This window comes from Bipolaris maydis, assembly GCF_028858645.1.
Source record: "Bipolaris maydis strain C4 unplaced genomic scaffold PSV08scaffold_3, whole genome shotgun sequence".
NCBI classification, from domain to species: domain Eukaryota; kingdom Fungi; phylum Ascomycota; class Dothideomycetes; order Pleosporales; family Pleosporaceae; genus Bipolaris; species Bipolaris maydis.
The window spans coordinates 265,380-284,874 of record NW_027093859.1 but is presented as its reverse complement, the minus strand read 5'-3'; the positions used below and the strand labels follow the sequence as shown (position 1 = coordinate 284,874).

Below are 19,495 nucleotides of genomic sequence, written 5' to 3'. Positions count from 1 at the left end.
CCTCGAGCAACGTATACCTAGATGTTGCAATTGAATAAGGATACCCCGCACCATAACATGCGTACATACACATGATGGCCTATGAAGTGCAACGCATCACGTTTTGCAGAGACTGTAGCAGATGCAACCCCGTATGCTATACATACGTCAGAGCTGTAGTGTGGGCTTGACGTCGTATTGCGCACCGCCTGCTCGCGGCATCTCGGTGTTCCACCAGATTGCTTCTGCCCCAAGCGGCCCGTCGAGGTCACATGCCACGAGTTGAAGCCGGGTCGCCGTCCCTGCCTGGCCCCTCGCAACGCCCAGTGCTATACTTGTCGCCATGGCATCTGCCACGCTCGTCCTTGCATGGCAGCTGACCACACTCACCTCCGACTCTTCCCTTCACCTCCGTTTTTAGGCCCCTTCGGACCAGACTCGACTTTGTCCATGGTTACTTAATACGCGATTACGGTTCGGCGCTGCCGCTGCTTGTGCCGTCTACCCAGAGTCATGGTCCATTGACATGGTCGCAAATAGTGATGCCTAGCATCCTCAATCTGTGCAGCATCAGGACGGCACATAGGCAACAACTTTACGCTCCAGTCGCCCAAAACAAACAATGAAATGTACACCAGAGATGCATTGAATGCGCGGGTTTTGACATTAAAAAAATCACCACATGAATCACTGCAAGTCCATCATACAACGTCATGTCCAGAGTTAATGCTGAGGGTCGGGAACTGTCGGTTCGCGAGCGGGCCCTAACCGGAAAGTCATCAACCTTTCCAGGGGCTCAGCCGCATCGCAATTCACCTATGTACATCATCAGTATAGCGCAGGAGCGCCATGTAAGCGCGGCATTTATCCCCGTATGACGCTTGGGCGTGGCGCCTGCTATCCTTGGCGACGTTACGTGGATTTGAGTGATGCAGGATGGCTCATCACATATGTATGTAATGTGTGATATAAAGCTGTTTCTCAGGCCGCAAGGCGAGAATACATTATTCACACCGAGCTCTACAGATTCAGAAATTTCAGTCTAGCCAAATTTATATTCAAGTCTCTTTTCGGTCCTTCCTGACACCTTCATGTCGTCTCCTACAGGAAATTCTAGTATTTCCTTTCCGAGTCAAGCAGACCTCTTCTATTACTGCACTACATCATCGACCTCCCAAGAAAATCTCAACCTCCACTATGCAGCTCCCTCAAGATCCTCACTCAAAATTGGCGTCATTATTTTGGGTCAAGTCCAACTACTCGACTTGGCTGCTCTCGACCTTCTCGCAATGATTAGCAAAAATCGGGTCAGCAAATTCAACCCCACGGCTGCAGCACTGGATCAAGCCGTGGACGAGATCGACATTCGATACGTTAGCATGACGGGAGAAGGAAGTTTCCCCGTCACAGCTGGTTCGCGAATGCCGGTGACGGTGAGCTAAACCTTTGAATTCGCTCCCACAAACCAACACCGACATGCCTTTTCCATCCATCCTCCCGTTACCGCCCATTCTCCCAGCCAAGAAGAAGCCTCCTTTTTGGCCCCGCTGGATTCGCCCGGTCTTGGCTGCTCTTTTTCCGTATCAAAAGTAGTCATCTCTGACAAGTCTGGCACGGGAGACAAAGGTTAACACGATCCCCTCCCCCCTCCTCATATCCTCTCTCCCACACCCCTTCTTCTCCCTCGAAAAATTAAAAAATTCTAACAACAACAACAACAACAACAACAACAACAACAACAACAACAAAATAACTGACGATTTCCCAACCACAGAACTCCTTCATCAACGCCCCCCAATTCGACATCCTCCTTATCCCCGGCACCTCCACCCTAACCAACCTCCCTCCCCCGGCCTCTGCCTTCCTTACCGCCCAATGCCTCAACACAAACCTCCTGGCCATCATGACCATCTCCTCAGGCATCGCCCACCTAGTCCAAGCAGGGAGTCTGCACGGCACCCGCGTTGCCGCGCCTCGCTCGCTGCTGCCCTGCCTGCAGCACCGCTTTCCCGAAACCGAGTGGCAGTCTGCGCCTTGGACCAGGCATGGCAAGGTTTGGACCTGCAATTCACCCGTCTCCGCCCTGCATATGGTCGTAGAGTGGATGAAGGAATATTTTTGGGATCGCCACGACGCCCTGGCGTGTGTGGTCGCGGTTGCCGGGGTGGGCAGCTTGTATGAGTATAGTCATTGTGATTATTGAGGGTTGGATTGCGGATGGCTGGGGCTTGCGAGTCTTTTTTTTCTTCTTCTTTGGTGCAAGAGGCAAATTCTACTCTTTGCGAGACTTTTGGGTTTGTATTTTGTATCTCTTTTTTTTTGCGGGGGAGGGGGGGGGGGCTTCACTGGATCGTAGCGCCGGTTTTTTTTGGCTGCTCTCTAGAGGAGATGTAACATTATTGTAGATTTGCTAGGAGAAAGGGATGTAAATTATCAATTTTTTTTCCTTTTTTCCACGCCTTTCCCCCCAACGTGTTGGTTCATATATTACGCATTGCTGTAGTGGCACTACACGAAGATACTTCCGTGGAGCAAGTTTGAGTCGGGAACTCTTGTAAATCATCTTGGACTATTTCATCTCCATTGCCTAGAACAAGTTTCTCAAAAAATGCATATATTTTCTGATATTTCCAAATCATATACCACACCTTCATTCCCTTATTCACCTTCCATTGAGATCCTATAAAAGCTACTCCCTGCCTCGTAGTAAGAGAGCATAGCATAGAATCTACTCATACGAACGCATCGACGCCATAACCCTAGCAAGATCCTGCCTTCCCCAAAAATTCTGCTTTTCCCGCTTCTGCTTCTGCTTCTCTTCCTCTTCCTCTTGCTGTGTAAACTCGTCTGAAGAATCAGAGCTGAAACTCGATCGGATCATAGTTCCCTCGCCGTCGGCGCTAAATCTTGCATCGTGTTGGCGGATACGTTCAGCGACGAAAAGAGCTTCTTGTGTGGCACTGTCGAGACTTGCGTGACTGTTGTGAGTAGACAATATCGGGGTGGATGGAGGGTGAGATGGGTGATCAATTTTATCGTTGGAGTCGCTGCTTCTGTTGAGTCTGGGTTGTGTCGTAGTACTGGCTCTGAGAACGATGCTATCAAGCCATTCTTGAGTCGTTTGATGAGAATGCATAGCGCCGTTCGCCTTGTACCGCGTAGCGAAGTCTGCTTGGAATTGATCCGGTGTATCGTTCAGGTTGGAGGTAGGAGCAAGTTCGACACCGGGAGTAGGTACATTCTGTCGCTTCGTAAAACCAGCTGATTGAGACCCATCAGCATCATTACTTACTGCTGGTGCAATTAAGTACTCGTTTCCTCCAGAGCCTTTTGTATCAAAGTAACTCTCGGGATCTAGGCCTTCAATCTTTCTCGTTCCATTTTCCTTCTCCCTGCTGCATCTCTTCATTTCTTTTCTTGGGCCCGAATCACACGTGCGAGGCCACCCATTGCTATCTGCACTCATACTAATTCTTGTCGGCTCATTCTCGTTCAAGTCTACCAGTCGATGGTACTGTGAACCAGATTTCGATCCAGTTACAAAAGGTAAATTCAGGACAGAGCGTGAGAGTTTTCCTGCTTTCGAAAGCGCAGAATGAAGCGAAGTTTGATGTTTTTGGATAGTAGCCGACGCGACAGGTTTTGGTGATGGGATAGCAGCGGCATGGCCAAATGTTCCCGTGTGGCTCATCTGTTCGTTCGAGTACTGAGGAGAAACAGGAATGGGGCTATGAAGAGGCAAGTATCGTGATGATGCGGCTGGAACCTTGGAAGATTGTGGATCCGAGTCTACTATGAGATTTAACTCGAAGCGGCTATCCAAATCGCGTTCTGTTATTGTCTTGGTGGTGCCATCTTCACATCCAGCTGTGATCAGATCATGCTTTTGTTTGTGTGCTTCTTCTCGGTACCCGAGGTTCTCCTGGCGTTCGCCGTTTGTTTTTCTCGATGGCCGCTCCTGCCTCTCTGTAAATCGCATTTCTCGAATGCTTTCGTCTTTTCGACAAGCACCAGGTGATTCATTTCTAGGTCCGTTGTTAGGTTTACAGTCCTTCTTGTTACATGCAAGCGATTTAACTCCATGACTCTGCATTTCTGCATACAGAGACAAGTTGACATTTCGCTGTTGAGCTCGAACGCTTTGGGGAGGCGGCGCTGGTAGAAATCTAGGTGGTGGCGGAAGATTGTCTTTGTGCCATCTCTTCTCGTCTCTGGGGGTAATTTTGCCATTGCCTGTTATGGCATTAGAGTGAATATTGTGAGTTGGAGTGCAGTTTGTGTCGGCCAATTGTTGTGCTCTCGTTTGTGAGTTAGTTTCTTTTGCATCACTTCTGCTAGTACAGGTAGAGGGTCTGCTTTTCACACTGTCCACCGCCTGCAAGTCTGTTCTAGGCTGACTTGCAAGCAACCGCGAACAGATACTGAGTGGAGCTTGATTGATAGGCCATCTTGCATATGTGACTATGGGTGTTTCCTGCGGTATGAAGTCTTCGTTGGGGATGAGTTGCAGAGGATGAGGATTGGTTCGTGGGCCGAATACCTGAGTATCAGCTACTTTCCAAAGCGATTTCAGCTTGTCCCAGCGAAAGCCATGTAGCCGACTTGTTGATGATGACTTCCCGCTCACAGATGGAGTCTTGTGCTTGTTGATTGGTTGAGAGTTTGGCGAAGAAGACAGTAGCTGTGTAGTGAAGTAATCACGTGTGTTCGAAGGGATGTAATTGCCATAAACGTCTCTCCCATTGTTCAACGGCGAAATCGGGCTGAATGACTGAAGAAATGGGCTGTTAGGTGGTGTATACTCGCGATTCCCTGTAAATGGCGATCTAGGTGGAAACATTGATAGCGCAACACGCCTAGAGGGGAAGGGGCGATCAGTGCCCCTGTTGTCCGGCCTCAAATAGTCAGTCATAGGGGATGAAGGGTTCAAGAATCCATAATCAAGCCAGTCAGATACTTTGGTAGTCACGTTTTCGCTACGACAAGGAAATGACGGTGAAGAGTCGTTAGCGAGACCCAATCCGATTGCATTGACTGTGGAGGTTGCGCCATAGCGATTGCTCAGTTCTGTAATGGTGTGGCTCGATTGCTCGACATTCTCGTTGCTCACCGCAACACAATCTTCTGACATATCCCGATTGCTTTCACTGAAAGCCGCCAAGTCTGATACCAATGGCTCTGGATCCAGTGGCTCTGGAAGATCGCTAGAGAAGTTCACTTCGAATCCAGTCGTGCTCTTCGGAGGATCATCCAGGCTGTCCTCTTCCTCACTGCGATTCAGCCTTCTCTTAGAACATATTGCACTGATCTCATCCCAGGCCTCCTGAGGTTCTGAGTCTTGATTGCTGCACATTTCCTTTCGCTCACAGGCTTCTCCGGGCAATTTCTGCGGGGTGTCCGCCAGCGCACAACTGGTTCCCTCAAATGGGCCTTGCAAAACAGAAGATGAAAGGTTGTCAGCCATGTTTACAGCTTCTGAATGCATTGTTTGTAGCGTCATCTGATATGCTGCGTCGTTCCATGAATGACTACGGATTGATAGGGGGTGAGGTCTCATGTGATTCCGCGGAAGAAGTCACCTGGGTCGTGAGGAAGGTACGCTAGCATAATAGGATAGGATAGGAAATGCAAACATCGATTTTTTTTATAGCAAAACTAGGTATTCGATGATCCTCGTCCGCCACAAGAAGTCATTTCTGAGGCATCAGCTGTAGGCAAGATTCCCAACTCTTTCTTCAGCAAATACAAACCTATACCCTATCTTCCAGTGTAATGTTACTGGGAGCATCACCCTCTAGACTAACCACCAAATCCTTCACCTTCTAACCTGAAGACGTGTTTTTGTTCCCAAGTCTCCGCGCATTCCCCCTAGGAGCTGTCGGAAATTCCTCCTCTGGAATAAACTTCTCAGGAAACCTTTCCTCATCATCCAGTATCCCCCCATCCTCCAAATACTTGACCAGATCCCGCACATTTTCACGCAGATAAGCCATACTTGTATTTTTCAACTCGTGCGCAGAACTCATCTGCCCGCGCAGTGCATCCATCCCGCGATTCTTGTTCCCCGCCGCATTGATTGCATCGAGTGTCGGCTGCAGACTAACATTCGATATCCCGTGGTAAGCGTCGATACCATTGGTGTTTACAAACTCGTTGATGCCATTGTACATGGCGCAAATCTCGGGTACGGTCCAGTGATCCCGTCGTTTTTCGTGCACCCAACTGCTATCTGAACGGCGTTTGATTTGGTCGATCCATTTGTGGTATGCGGAGACCCAGGCCTTGTTATTGGGCTCGATGTTTTTGATCCGCGTCTCGCCGACATAAATCCCTTCGTATTTATGGGTGCGAGCGTGAAATCGACGGAAGGCAAATTTCGGAGTCCAGAACTCTGTTTCGTCATCTGCAGTTCGCTTCCATCGCCATGTGGAGACCCTGGTCCAAGGGGAATAGGTGGCACCATTTTCAGCTTTGGGCCTCTGGGGAACCTTGTATGCTGTGAGCTCAGGAACGAAAAAAGTATTGTGGTCATTGTCCTCGTCTTCTTCGGCTGACTGGCGCTGCTCAGGCAATATGTCTCTTTGCGTGTACCATCCGCTACCATCGGTCAATTTGAGATGAAACACTGCTCTGATTTTGGTTACATCCGTTTCGTGGGGCTCAAAATTTTCTTCTGGCCATCGTGGTTTGTTAATGAGCTCACGGTCAATGTAAGGCGCTGGATCGTCCGACAATTCGCCCTCACTGCCCTCGACCGACTGGGTTAATGAGTCGCTGCTGGTATTGAACGACTGACCTGTACTTTGTTCTCCATCGGCTGGTGTGTTGTCAGTATCGACGTTGTTAGAGATCCCTTGAAGCCTCGCCAACTTTCCATCGATTGGTGTTGATGTTCCGCGCTGGGGGGAAGTCTTGTCATTGGAGTCATGTTCTTCGGTGTCTTCTTTCTTACCAGTACTGTAACTAAGAGGAGCTGACATATTGACAGTTGGGTTGAGCTCTCCTAACGGTACTACGAGACTGTAGTGTGGCCTGTAAAAGGTGCTGTAGTGACGAAGTGTCCAGTTGAAGTATGAGTGAGTTTGTACGTACAAAAATTTCAAGGAAAACAATTCCATGAAAGATAATTAGAAAGATGTTTGCTGCTTCGATATTTTTCCACGTAATGACATACAACAGGGCCGAAAAGGGGGCTGTAGCGAAACAGTTTGGTGGTCAGGAGTATGGCCACTTTTGGGATTCATCACCACATTTAGTTTCGTTGAGTTTACCAAGTGAACAAGAATTTACATGTTCATGGTCTGGGACGCTTGTGCCTTGAACTCAAAAGTAATTACTTTCATGGTTTCAATACTAGCGATCTTTATGTTGACATGACCATGACCACGAGCACAGTATTAAGCTTTTCTGTTTCGAGGCGCATGTCTCTCCGCTAGGTGATGGCGAAGATGTACCTGCGATTGGACAAAGTGCCATGAGAGTTGTCATTCGATTGTTCGGGAACTGATTTTCAAAGTGATTGATCTGCTGGTGATTGCGTCGCTTTACGAATACTCTTACCCTCTCGTTCTCGAACCGCAAAATCACTTTCAGATTACAGTCGCGTTCAAATATCATTACAACAATACGAAGGTGGCTTCTCAAAATCTGTGAATATTGATTTCTCGGTCTCATGTGTTTCAGTACTTGAACACGTAACTGTCATTTTCAAAGGCCGATGGGCATCCCCAGACACTCCCAAAAGCCTACCTTGTATCATTTTCTGCCAAGAAATGCGCAATAATCCAAGCATTCCCAGGTATTACACGACCACGTGACCCATGCAAAAAAGTCAAAAGAAATCCAAAAAACATACAACAGCGGGGATTCGCCAGTGGTCACCCACCTGACTACTAGTCCGCCGGTCAAAGGCTTAACGTGCGGCGAGCAAACGAGAGCCAGTGAATTACTTTGCCGATGGTCGTATGTGTCAGGATAGCGGAAACAGAAAATATCTATTGCCCATGTGGACCGTCGAACTAGCAGCATCAAGTTATACCGATAATGCAACAACGGTCTGTCGGCAGAGCATGAATGTGGGGCATATGTAGGGGCGCAAGAAAGTTTCCGTGCAGTTCCTGGTGCTAGCGGCTCGTTCCGTCAAGCGCGACGGCAATGATGTGCCGTACGCTTTGTTATTGGGCCGGAAGGGCGTTGCGTAACGTCTGACACACCTGTCAAGGTATACATGTACAAGATAATGGGACCAGAAACGCTGTGACGCGCAGCAAATGACGTAGTTCATGAATCCACAAAAGATGCAAGTCAGGGCGCGAGAGGATCGGCCCGGATCGATTTTTGGACTGGCAATGGTGCTATCGAAGGCATTGTCGTCTGACTAAGAGTAGGATTGCCCAGAGCTGTGCACTATGTTATTTCGGAGGCGTGCATTCACGGTAGAGGTGTTGCTGAGGCGCCGAATGCGAAATCGACAATCAAATCAGTGACCGGAGTTTGAGTGTGCGAAAGTGAAGTTCTCAAGGAAGGGAAGAAATCCGACAGTGCTACTACTACCCCCACCCCACATTCCCCCCACGGCATAGCTCCTTTCCATATTTGGCAAAGTATTATTACAACCCCGCATGTATGATGCGCAGAAACTACCTAACATCATGGTACCTGGGCACAGCACCCAGAGAAGATACAATCAGCTCCAGATTTCAACATGCCGCCAAACCAGTGTTTGGACCACTTGATTCTCTTTGTGCCCGCAGACCCGCAGACGCTACTCCCCCGCGTTCCCTCGTACTTGTCGGAGAATTTCACTCTGACTCCTGGTGGCTTTCATGCCGATGGTGCAACATCTAATGTTCTGATCATCCTCTCGGATGGCTGTTACATCGAGCTTATCTCCTTTGTTCCCACTGCCCCGGCATCACTCGTGTCTAGCCACTGGTGGGGCCCTTCTTCTACATTTGTTGGCTGGAAAGATTGGTGCCTGACAAACAGTCTGCCTCCGTCAGAGAACTACAACAACGTGAGGGAAAGCCATGGGGAGCCGATTCATGGAGGGAGGAAGAGGGCGGATGGTGTCCAAGTCAAGTGGAGTGTCACTTTCCCGAGAGGAGACAAGGGCGGACAAGACGTAAGGGGGCGGATACCGTTTTTCTGCCACGACGAGACGGAAAGGAGTGTGAGAGTGCCGATGAGCAAGGAGAAGACGAAGCATGCATGTGGGGCAGTGGGTGTCAAAGAGCTGACGGTCATCGTGAAGGATCAAGATATGCTGGAGCAGACAAGCAAGGTGTACCGAGCCATGATCGGCGACGAAGGCCAAAAAGAGAAGTGCGTATCGAGATTCAGGCTTGGTCGTGTCCAAGGCGTGGCAGGGCTCAACGAGGGCGCAGAAGTTGTGCTGCGGCTCCCGAGAAATGAAGACGAGGAAGCGCGTGTTGCAGAAGGAGGATTCTGGTATGGCGACGTTGTCCTTTACAGAACGGCAGAAGGTGGTGACACGGACAAGATAAGAGAGAGAATGGATGCCAAGGACAGGGAGGAGGGAGTGGGCGGGTTGTGGTTGGAGGAAGTGGCAGGGCTGTGACTTTGTGGCCGTATTGCAAACATGTAGGAACCTTTGACTGTACGCCGTGTTGATATGGTCTGTTTTTCAGTGTTCGTTGAGGTGTCAATGGCTGTTTCTTGCGGTCAAGTAGTGCGAAGGCGTGAGCAGGGGACGCGGATAGGACGTAGTGCTGCGTCGGGTCAGAACACCGCAGCCAATCACAGGGCAGGCACACATAGAGCCCGACCTTCCCTCGTACGTGCAGTAGATTGCCATGACGCAGGCAGGAAAGAGAATACCTAACCATCCAAGCTCCGCGCCCCATGGTTTCTTGCTCTCGCCACATCACCCACTGCAACCTACAGATTGCCAGTGGCCGGTTCTGATGCAAGACGACCAGCGGCCCATAGGCTCAGCCTTGACCGGACCCTACCCAGTACAGTTCAAGGTGGCTATTCCGCGTCTTTCTTCGCGACGCGCTCTGCCAACAACCACTTCCAAGTCACGTCCGAGAGACCGGGTCCAACTAGCATGCCGCAACTGTCACAAAAGAAGTGGGTCGTGGCATCTACACCCTTCACCCCCAGCTAACCAGACATTTCCAGAAATCAAATGCAGTGGCGGTCTTCCCCGGTGCAACCATTGCGACAAGACTGACAAGCCCTGTGTTTATGAGCGTCCACGGAGAGACCGCCTGGCTCTGTGAGTACCCCCGGACCCTTTTTGCCCTGCTGTGCATGCCCTGACTCGCACGCAGTGCCAATGCACGCAATGATGCGCTAGTCTCCATCCTCAAGGACCTTAGTCTGCGTCTCGAAGGCGATGACAGGCAAAGAGTTATAGATGCTCTCCAGAATGCAAGTCTCCAACCCTCCATATCCCAATATCAAGCCAAAACTAACTTGGCCTAGTCCGACGACGAATCCACCCCGCCAGCCTTCACACCCTCTTCCTCTTCTCAGCTATCCGTCGCCTCCTTGTACCAAAAGCAAGAGCATTCGCACTTACAGCCTACTACTACTTCTTCCTCGACCCAGGTTCTAGGATCATCAATCGACTGCAACCAATCATCACTGCCCCGGTTAGACGGTATCCTCCCCGACGAGTCAGACGATGAAGGTGAAGAAGCAGTGGCAGATCTCTTCGATGTAGTTGAAGTAGGGTTCCCAAGCCAGGTATCTGAAGTTCAATGGCTGCAGAGCCTCAGAAACAGGGTCCAGGTTGTCGGCCCCCTCGGCCTAGAACCAACAAGTGCTTCAGTGCCCATGGCATTCCAGACACCTCCGGCCCCTATCTCATCGTCAGCTTTCACTACGGCCAGCCAGGTTCCCTCCTATATTGCCCCCATCACCTATTATATGGATGACGAAGGTGACAAGATTATCCATGGCGGCAATCCTTTTGAGCTGCCCTCAGAACAAATCGCAAGCTTTCTCTTCCATTATTTCAAACGCACTGTTCAGAAATCTTTTCCAATCCTACCAGCCATGCTTGAGGCACAGCTGCACCAGTATTACAGCCTGAGCTACAGCCACAAGGAAGTTCATTATCCACAGAACTGGTTTGCCTTGGTCAACCTCGTCTTCGCCATTGGAGCCAAATTCTCCCATCTTATCCAAAATGACTGGCGCGCCGCTACTCTCGATCATGTCACATACATATCACGTGCTTATCAGTTGTTCGCAATGAATGATTCTGCCTTTGGCTTCTCAACTCCAGATCTGTCTTCTACTCAGGTAGCTCGCTTTTCCTTGAGGTAATTATAATATCGCTAATCGCCTACAGGCAGCTGGTCTTTTTAGTATTTACTACATGAGTGTTGGCCATTTCAACAGGTACGTGCCACTATGCATAGTCTGCACTGGACCAATGCTTCACTTTGTCATATCCTCACATCTAAAATCTTCGCCTACTGACTATGCATCGATAGAGCCTGGATGATGGCCCGTAGAGCCATGCAATCTGCACTTTCCCTGGGACTCCATGTTCAACAGGAGGACCTTTCCATGTCTGCAGCCAGACAGCAAAGTCGAATAGACACATGGTGGAGTCTACATGCACTAGAGAGCCTCTTGGGCTCAATCACGGGCCGCCCAAATACTCTGCCAGGTGATGAAATCACGACTCCTTCATCAAAAACTTTTTTTGACACAATATCCAGCGCCTATGGACAAGGTGCTCCCAAAATAACAAACATGGCGTTCCTAGACGCTGACTCTAGCTTACACATGCTAACGCAGCAGGTAATATACAGTCTGTATACCCAACGAAAACTGGTTCCCCCATGGTCTCGCGTCCAGCAGACAATGGTTGCGTTGGTAGGGGATTTGGACAAATGGGTTGTGGATTGCGTTCCCCACTTGCATTCGGAAAATTCGGCCATGGATTACAACCAACAGCGTGATAACTCTCTACTTAAATTCCAGTACTACCGCGTCAAGATCCTAATGACACGCCCTTCGCTTCGTCGCATCGAGCGCTCCACGGAATCTGGGTCGGGTGAATTCACCAGCTTGGACCAATCCATGGCCGAGGCCTGCATTCAAGCAGCTAGCGATGTGGTGGCACTTTTGGGGACAGTTCCTGACATAGCGACTCTGTACGAAAAGGGGCCATGGTGGACCATTGTTCATAACGGTAAGTCTTCCTTATCTGTGTACAGCTTCCTAATGCTGACGTAAAGGCCCATACAGTGATGCAAGCGCTCGCTATCTTGATGAACGCAATTGCATGCCCAGACCATTTCGCTGACTCATATTCGGTGTCGGCACACGGTGTACGACAGCTCGTTGGCTGGCTGCTTGCCATGCGTGCGACCAATGTCATTGCGGCGAGGGCACACCAACTTGTGTATTCTCTCGTCAAGACATCAAACCCGCAGGTCTGGGAAAGCATAGCAGATGTTTTTCCAGACGATGTTAGCATGGTGCTTCTGCAGCCTTCTCCCGTCCTTGTCGACCCAAAGTACGTGCCGTGGCCGGCCAAAGAATCGCCAATTGATGCGTTGTTTGAATATGATCTGAACGACTTCTTTGTTTACAATCACCCTACTTCGACGTGAGGGCATGGCCAAGTTTTGAATATTCGGTGTAGATTCAGACGGCAAAGGACTTGCAAAGGGTTGACGGCGCTACGTTCGTGCCAACCTGGTAGTAGAGTAACATGTGACAGTATTTCGACTTAGAGTATAATATCTGAGAAGATCATGTCTGATGAAAGTATAAGGGTTGGACGCGCATAAAAAAGACTATTAAGACGATTACGATGGCTAGTGGATAGACAAGAACCGGGCGTTTCTATTTCCTTGGGAACAGCGAAAAGGTCAGAGCAAGATGATACCTACGAGCACCAATCGCCTTTGTGTAAGAGTAGGCCGTCATGATACGGGCATTTGGGGAGACGCTTCAGGCTGCTCTTACTCCTGAATGATTAAGATTCAATGGATATATGGAATGATCAGTAACAAAGAAAAAGAAGATTCTCATCACCTGAGCTATTTACTGGCATGGAAACACATGCTGTTTGAGAATTGGCCGTCTTTTATTCCTATTGTGATATTACTACTAATACCTAAATAACCCATCGCAAGCACATGTGTGCGTCTCGTGCCAAAGGACAACAACAAAATACCGCTTTGCAGCCAAAACTCCTGAACATAGGTGTGCCTTTTGCACCATGTCGAGCTGGGTATCCCCTCCTATTCAAGTTTCTCTAGCCGCGTCGCCCATTTTTTCTGGATCAATATCCCCAATCTCGCTCCTCAGCAAATCAGGCACAATCTGCGCTGCGTCACCCTGAAAGAACCAATCGCCTTCATGCAGGCCACTAGCGGGCACATCATTTAGGTCCATGTTGATGATGGCAACCCTTGCGCCCTTTGTTCGCGCAAGATCGACGTAACCCGCAGCGGGGTAGACCCTAGCAGATGTACCAATCACCATTATGAGATCTATACCTCGCTTGTCTGACATAAAAGCGTCCACATCATCGATAACGGATCTCGGTAATGCCTCGCCGAACCAGACGACGCCGGGCCGCAGCAGGCCGCGCTTGCAATCAGGGCAGCGGGGGAGGTGTGAGTAGTCGAGCTCAGGGAGATCCACGTTGATGTCTGAGATGTCGAGTTCGCGGGCAGCGATGGCCGAGTCAGTCGTGGGGTCGGACTCGTCGCTAGGGATGGCGAGGGCGGGCACAATGGGATCGGTGAAGTTGTTACGCTCAAAGTGCTTGCAGAAGAAGTCGGAGCACTTTAAGTCGAATAGTGAGCCATGGAGAAGCTTGAGTTTCTCGGGTGGGTGCTGGGCACGGGGAGAGAGGCCTGTTAGAATTACTGTGAGCTATGAAGATGTGAGGGGATGTAGGGACACCACACACCATCGACGTTCTGGCTCAGCGTGATGAACTCGTCCTTCTTGCGCGCCAGCTCGGCAAGAGCATAGTGAGCGGCGTTGGGCTTTGCCTTGAGCGCCATGTGCCGCCGGTAACTGTAGAACTGCCATACCAGTGCTGGGTCCCGCTCAAATGCCTCTGGTGTGGCCAACGACGTTGCATCATGTGTCCTCCACAGTCCACCTGCACCTCTGAATGTTGGTAACCCTGATGAAGCTGATAGCCCCGCACCCAGCAGTGCGAGAATGCGTGTCGACTTGGCCAAGTGCTGTTGGAAGCTCTCGAGCTCCTCCTGTGGGACCAGGCTCGGTCTGGTGGCCGAAAAGGCCATTCTTCGGAAGATGTGGGAGAGTAACACGATGGCGGCGGTTATGGAGGCTTCCAAGGAGCTTCTTTGTATGCACGCAGATGGCGTGGGGTTTGTAGGCGTATCATGTAGGCGGCGTAGTCGTGCAAGGCAGACGTGTTTGCGGGGAAGGCGGAAAAGTGGCATGCAGGGCAGTACGTCAGACCGAGCCAAGCTTTGTGCCCCACTGAATACGCCCGCTAGCGGCCATCCCGATCTGCTCCAGCCCGCTCGACGTTCAACCGGGGCTCGGGGCACTGCCGCCCGAGACTTTGATTCGCCGGCAAACAGTAAGAACCACCGAGCCTCCGACTTTTGCATTAATATCACAATGACTCTGGTCTCCAGATTACTACGGCCCACCACGCGACTGCGCTGCCGATGCAACACGAGACCTTTTGTGGAGTTACGCAATGGCCAGTCCGTTGCTAGCACGAGGTCGTACACTGCCGTAAAGGCAGTGCCCGCTGCCCAGCTTCGATTCGGACAGCCGCTGCACGAGACACATCCACATCTACTCAAGGCTGGGGAAGGTGATGACCACCCTTTAATCCATTGTACTGCTACTAACACATTCCACAGTCACTCCCGGAATCTCCGCATTGGAGTACTACCAGCGTCGCGTCGCCCTCGCCAAAGACCTTGCACCCAACTCTGTTGCGATTCTCGCCGCCAACGAACTCAAGTTTGCTTCGGGTGCCGTCTTTTACAAGTTCCACCAGGATCCAGACTTTCTGTATCTGACAGGCTTCAAGGAGCAGGATGCTGTGGCTATTATAGAGAAACACGAGGGTGGAGAGCATACATTTCATCTATATGTCAGGCCCAAGGACCCCAGTGCGGAGGCGTGGGAAGGCCCGCGGTCGGGTGTTGATGCTGCAGAAGACGTCTTTAACGCTGATGTTAGTGGCAGCGTCTATGATCTGCCCCGTCTTCTCCCGGAGATCGTGAACCGCGTGCAGACCATATACACTGATCTCCCACAGTCGCGGGTTTCGAAGAACTTTCTTTCCCGCTATCTTGCTGGTGCAGAACCCTCGAGGACTGGTGGTATATACAGTCCCCTTCGCGATTCTCCAGCAAACATCAAACCCCTTCGTCCTCTTATGAATGAGCTTAGGGTCATAAAGAGCGAGGCTGAAATCAAGAACATGCGTCACGCAGGTCAGCACTCTGGCCGCGCCATCACTGACGCAATGCGGCAATCCTTCACCGCAGAAAAGGATCTTGATTCCTTCCTCGACTACTGGTTCAAACAAGACAACTGCGACGGCCCAGCCTACGTTCCCGTTGTAGCCGGCGGCATAAACGCAAACACAATACACTACGTATCAAATGATATGTTGCTAAAACCCAACGACCTCGTTCTCGTAGACGCCGGCGCGCAATACGGTGGCTACGTAACCGACATCACGCGCACTTGGCCTGTATCCGGGAAATTCAGCCCCGCCCAAAAAGATCTATACAACTTACTCCTCGCCGTTCAAAGAACATGTGTTTCGCTCTGCCGCTCCTCGTCAAACTTCACTCTCGATCAGCTCCATCACACAGCTACCAACGCCCTTGCCGCTGGTCTCAAAGACCTTGGCCTTGACATGAAACCAAATAGCATCCAAACACTCTTCCCCCACCACGTCGGCCACTACGTCGGTCTAGACGTACATGATAGTCCTGGTCTTAGTAGAGACAGAAAACTGGAAACGGGCATGTGTGTTACGGTTGAGCCAGGGATTTACGTCCCGGATGATGAGCGGTGGCCTAGTTGGGCGCGCGGCATTGGAATGAGGATTGAGGATAGTGTTTGTGTGGATGAAGAGGGGCCTTATGTTCTTACTACTGAGGCGGTCAAGGAGGTTGTGGATATTGAGGCGTTGAAGGGGTGAGGAGAAAAGTGGATGAGTGTAAGAATAGATGAATATTAGTCTTGTAAAATTGTATGAAGAAAAGAGTATGAACAAATTCTCGAACGTTTCGTTGTCGTGTATCTACATCACTTGAAAGGTATGTGTGTATGCACTTGTCCTACCGTTTCTATAGCTCGACTGTGCTCTTACACGCTTTTGTAACGACTGTTTGCATGAGGAGAGCGAGTGCTGTCTGAAAATGCCACAGTTAGCGAGAAGACGAGAAAAATTGACCATGGCCATTCTGTGGGGCGAATGTTTGTCGATGCAATTAGGAGGATGATAGAAGCGCTGATGCTCACCATATCAGAATATTGGTCATGCAAAGCCTATTGGTGAATCAAGATTACTCACAGCGGCTTTACCCGCTATCTTCGAGCGACTTTACAAAACGGAACGCGCACCCGATTTCCGCCCCCGACCCCAAAAAGCCCATGCATCATGCATGCAACGACAAGGATATTGGCGACCTCAATATCCAGCCGCAGTCGGTAAGTGGGAGAAAAAAAAAGAGGTAGGATCTAGTGGCGAGGATTGAGCCGCGCAAAACGCTACTATATACGGAATAGATCTCTCTGGCTCTAGAGCCGCGTTGCATGTTTTCATTCCGGGCCTTTGGATAAATGCAATGCTGAGAGTCCCCGCTACCGGGTCGCCTGAAAAACTACGAGTCGTGGGCACTGGAGTAAGACATTGACATGATGAGCGGTGATCAATCTCAGCTGCGTCTGAGAAGTGTATAGCTGCCAACGTTTGATCGCGCTGGATATGGAATCAGGTCGTGCTGATTAGTTTGAAGTACAAGCTATACGTTTCTTGTCGCTCTCTACTTTTTTTTTTGCTTGGATAGCAAGTGACAATTGGGCAACGAGAAAAAAAAGGATTAGATATCACACAATTGAAAGCAGGCATATGAAAAAAAAGGGGGGCGAACCGAGGAAAAAGTGAATAGACAAGAAAGATGTGCCCATGATTACATCCCATACAACCATTCCATTTTTTTTCTTACACTACGCCTAAGCTACTAGTCGTACCTAATAATTATAACAAAACAGGTCTCCCTTCGTATTCAGCAGCTTCGCCAACTTGACGGACCCCGCAACAGCCCCCAAATTGATCTCAAACTCGGGCGTAACCTCTGTCTCATCGTCGTAAACTTCGGGCACCAGATTGCCGCCGACTTCAAGATTCCTCGTCGCAAGATCTCCTTGCTGCCAGAGCCACCAGAGCCGATCAATCGAGGCGTGGTGCAGCCAGAACAAGGGCTCCCCAGGCGAATTCTTCACGTCACCGGCCTGTCCAAAGACGCCGCCGACGCCAAAGTGGCCTGCGGCGTGGATGTTGGGGTTGATGAAGTTCTTTGCACCCTGGAGCGCGCGGTCGAATGCGATGTAGGTTTGCTTGGAGAGGATGTCCTCGGCGACCTTTGGGTCTGCGCCGCGGTTGAGCAGGTTGGGGCTGAAGTCGCGGCGGAGACACTGTGGTTCGGGGCCCGGGAAGTTGAGCATGAAGTTCGCGGGGACAAAGGGGCCGTCTTGGATGCAGCCGCCGCCGGTGCTGTTGACGCCGAGCGGGTTTTGCTCGGGTGTGGGCACGACTCTAGGGCCGTTGCCGCCAAAGCCGAGTGTTGGGGAGAAAATTTCGGTTTCGTAGATGCGGGTCGAGTTTAGGTTCTGCGGGTCGGCGTCGAGCGTGTAGTCCCAGTAGGGCTGGGCACCTTTGTAGCCACATTCGTTGCGGAGGGTTTGCTCGTAGGCCCAGACAAAGTAGCGGTGCCAGGGGAGGAAGAAGCCGACCCAGTGGATGTAGTCGCCCTGGTCGTTGTGGATGGCTTGGAAGTCGTCGTAGCGGTTTTTAGCATACTGGAAGCTGGTGATTGAGGGGATCTTTTGTAGGCAGAGGACGGCGTTGAGGTAGCTGCGTTTTTCGCTGTTGGACATCTGTCTCCTAGAGAAATTACTGTTAGCAGATGACTCTTGGGTGTTATCTACGAGTTTCTTCTCACCATTCGAGCCGCTTTGCAGGCTTCTTGCAAGTAGGGACATTAGGAGCAGGCAGTGCTGCTGCAAATGCCAAGGAGGCAAGGCTCAGAGCAGAAGTGATGACTTGTAGCTTGACCATAATGGGCGATGGTATTACGAGTTACCGTCAACGATTTGAATGAGACGAGAAACGAGCACGTCTGTCCATCCAGGCAAAGGCGATGCCTCTCCTTTTATATACGCCACTTGCTGACATGGTCGTTGAGTCCACCATGAATTCTACCATCTGCTTGAGGCACGGAAGTAGGAAGCGTATACGGTATGCTACCTTAATGGGAGATAGGCATGCAGTTGCCAAATGCAAGGCGTCTTACATTCTAGCGAGATGTTTAGTCTAGGAGGGCCGACTATGCACGGCAATGTAGTCACATGCGCGCCAACGTCGTACCACTAGCGGTAGGTGCGGAAGGATGCCAATTGCACAGGCATTCAAAGGCGCACATGTATGCATGACTCAGCATGGTATGGAGAGTGGCTTGCGGATCGCCAGCGCATTCGATAAAATCGTTTAGGGAAAACTCCTTCTATTGGTAGAATCGGGTAAGTAGGATGCACCCAAGCACCGGTATCCGGTTGAGAGCATACTATTACCAACCCAGGGTCTATTACTGGATCGCGGAGTATAATTCTAAATCAATCCAAGTACGGCTGTAGTATGCCAAGCGATCGTTAAAGCAAGGATAGACTTATCACCCTGCATGCCCGGAGACTTGGCTCATCTCCGCCACTTGTTTGCTGTGCCTTTTTTTTTTGCCTTGCAGGTAGTAATCATACTGGAGAAGACGGTTCCCGGATTTTTTTCGAACACCGACAAGGCTGCAATGGGTGCTCCCTCTTGCCTTTTCCTTACTAGTCCGGAAGGCGCTGGTTTACACATGCACACACTACCAGCGATTGCATGGTGATTGCAGGGGATGGGAAAAGACTGGTATTAAGGCAACCAACCTCAACATCCATGAACGTGTTCATCGTTGTGGCTGCCCATGAAGGACGAATAATTGGACCGTTCGGTGTTCAGCCTGAAAAGGAAATAGCGGTTGTGGAGGCGAAAATCCAGGGCTTGATGCAGGGATAAGAATGCTGGGGACAAACCAGGCCCAAGGTCGTTGGGACTCCCGCAGCCGATATTAATTCTTGTATGCTATACCGAACAAGGAAAAAAAGCAGTGCAGATAGCGCGAGATGGAGGGCTGCGAAGACTAGCAGCCAAATATCGTGGTGAAACTCGATTTCAACTGGGTTTTTTGAATGTGGGTTAGTATGCGAGTGTACTATAGATTTTCGTTCAGCATGG

General features: G+C 50.4%; 8 protein-coding genes across 8 annotated transcripts; 4 read left to right on the top strand and 4 right to left on the bottom strand.

Annotated features, from left to right (window-relative positions):
- The first annotated feature begins 944 nt into the window (after nt 1–944).
- Nucleotides 945–2,309, top strand: PSV08DRAFT_28539 (putative amidotransferase-domain-containing protein). Its single transcript, XM_014221195.2, has 2 exons — nt 945–1,412; nt 1,754–2,309. The coding sequence occupies exons 1-2, from the start codon at nt 1,071–1,073 to the stop codon at nt 2,180–2,182; spliced, it is 771 nt and encodes a 256-aa protein (XP_014076670.1). The 5' UTR covers nt 945–1,070; the 3' UTR covers nt 2,183–2,309.
- A 398-nt stretch (nt 2,310–2,707) lies between these two features.
- PSV08DRAFT_368740 (uncharacterized protein) lies at nt 2,708–5,332 on the bottom strand (the record flags this gene model as incomplete). Its single annotated transcript, XM_014221194.1, has 1 exon — nt 2,708–5,332. One exon carries the CDS (start codon nt 5,330–5,332, stop codon nt 2,708–2,710), a length of 2,625 nt encoding a protein of 874 aa, XP_014076669.1.
- A 469-nt stretch (nt 5,333–5,801) lies between these two features.
- PSV08DRAFT_244449 (uncharacterized protein) lies at nt 5,802–6,959 on the bottom strand (the record flags this gene model as incomplete). Its single annotated transcript, XM_066092314.1, has 1 exon — nt 5,802–6,959. One exon carries the CDS (start codon nt 6,957–6,959, stop codon nt 5,802–5,804), a length of 1,158 nt encoding a protein of 385 aa, XP_065949516.1.
- Nucleotides 6,960–8,561: 1,602 nt separating this feature from the next.
- Nucleotides 8,562–9,814, top strand: PSV08DRAFT_272393 (glyoxalase-like domain-containing protein). The gene has a single exon (XM_014221191.1). It carries the CDS (start codon nt 8,684–8,686, stop codon nt 9,557–9,559), a length of 876 nt encoding a protein of 291 aa, XP_014076666.1. The 5' UTR covers nt 8,562–8,683; the 3' UTR covers nt 9,560–9,814.
- Nucleotides 9,795–12,581, top strand: PSV08DRAFT_385628 (uncharacterized protein; the record flags this gene model as incomplete). The annotated part of the gene is made up of 6 exons (XM_066093447.1): nt 9,795–10,222; nt 10,278–10,377; nt 10,432–11,256; nt 11,306–11,355; nt 11,451–12,157; nt 12,214–12,581. The coding sequence occupies 6 exons, from the start codon at nt 9,795–9,797 to the stop codon at nt 12,579–12,581; spliced, it is 2,478 nt and encodes an 825-aa protein (XP_065949515.1).
- Nucleotides 12,582–13,044: 463 nt separating this feature from the next.
- PSV08DRAFT_272383 (DHS-like NAD/FAD-binding domain-containing protein) lies at nt 13,045–14,320 on the bottom strand. Its single transcript, XM_014221189.2, has 2 exons — nt 13,895–14,320; nt 13,045–13,838 (listed from the first exon to the last, which is right to left on the bottom strand). The coding sequence occupies exons 1-2, from the start codon at nt 14,238–14,240 to the stop codon at nt 13,222–13,224; spliced, it is 963 nt and encodes a 320-aa protein (XP_014076664.1). The 5' UTR covers nt 14,241–14,320; the 3' UTR covers nt 13,045–13,221.
- A 266-nt stretch (nt 14,321–14,586) lies between these two features.
- On the top strand, nt 14,587–16,138 carry PSV08DRAFT_174389 (peptidase M24, structural domain-containing protein; the record flags this gene model as incomplete). Its single annotated transcript, XM_014221188.1, has 2 exons — nt 14,587–14,788; nt 14,838–16,138. 2 exons carry the CDS (start codon nt 14,587–14,589, stop codon nt 16,136–16,138), a joined length of 1,503 nt encoding a protein of 500 aa, XP_014076663.1.
- Nucleotides 16,139–17,193: 1,055 nt separating this feature from the next.
- PSV08DRAFT_359641 (uncharacterized protein) lies at nt 17,194–18,280 on the bottom strand (the record flags this gene model as incomplete). Its single annotated transcript, XM_014221187.1, has 2 exons — nt 17,194–18,106; nt 18,165–18,280. 2 exons carry the CDS (start codon nt 18,278–18,280, stop codon nt 17,194–17,196), a joined length of 1,029 nt encoding a protein of 342 aa, XP_014076662.1.
- Between the last annotated feature and the right edge of the window lie 1,215 nt (nt 18,281–19,495).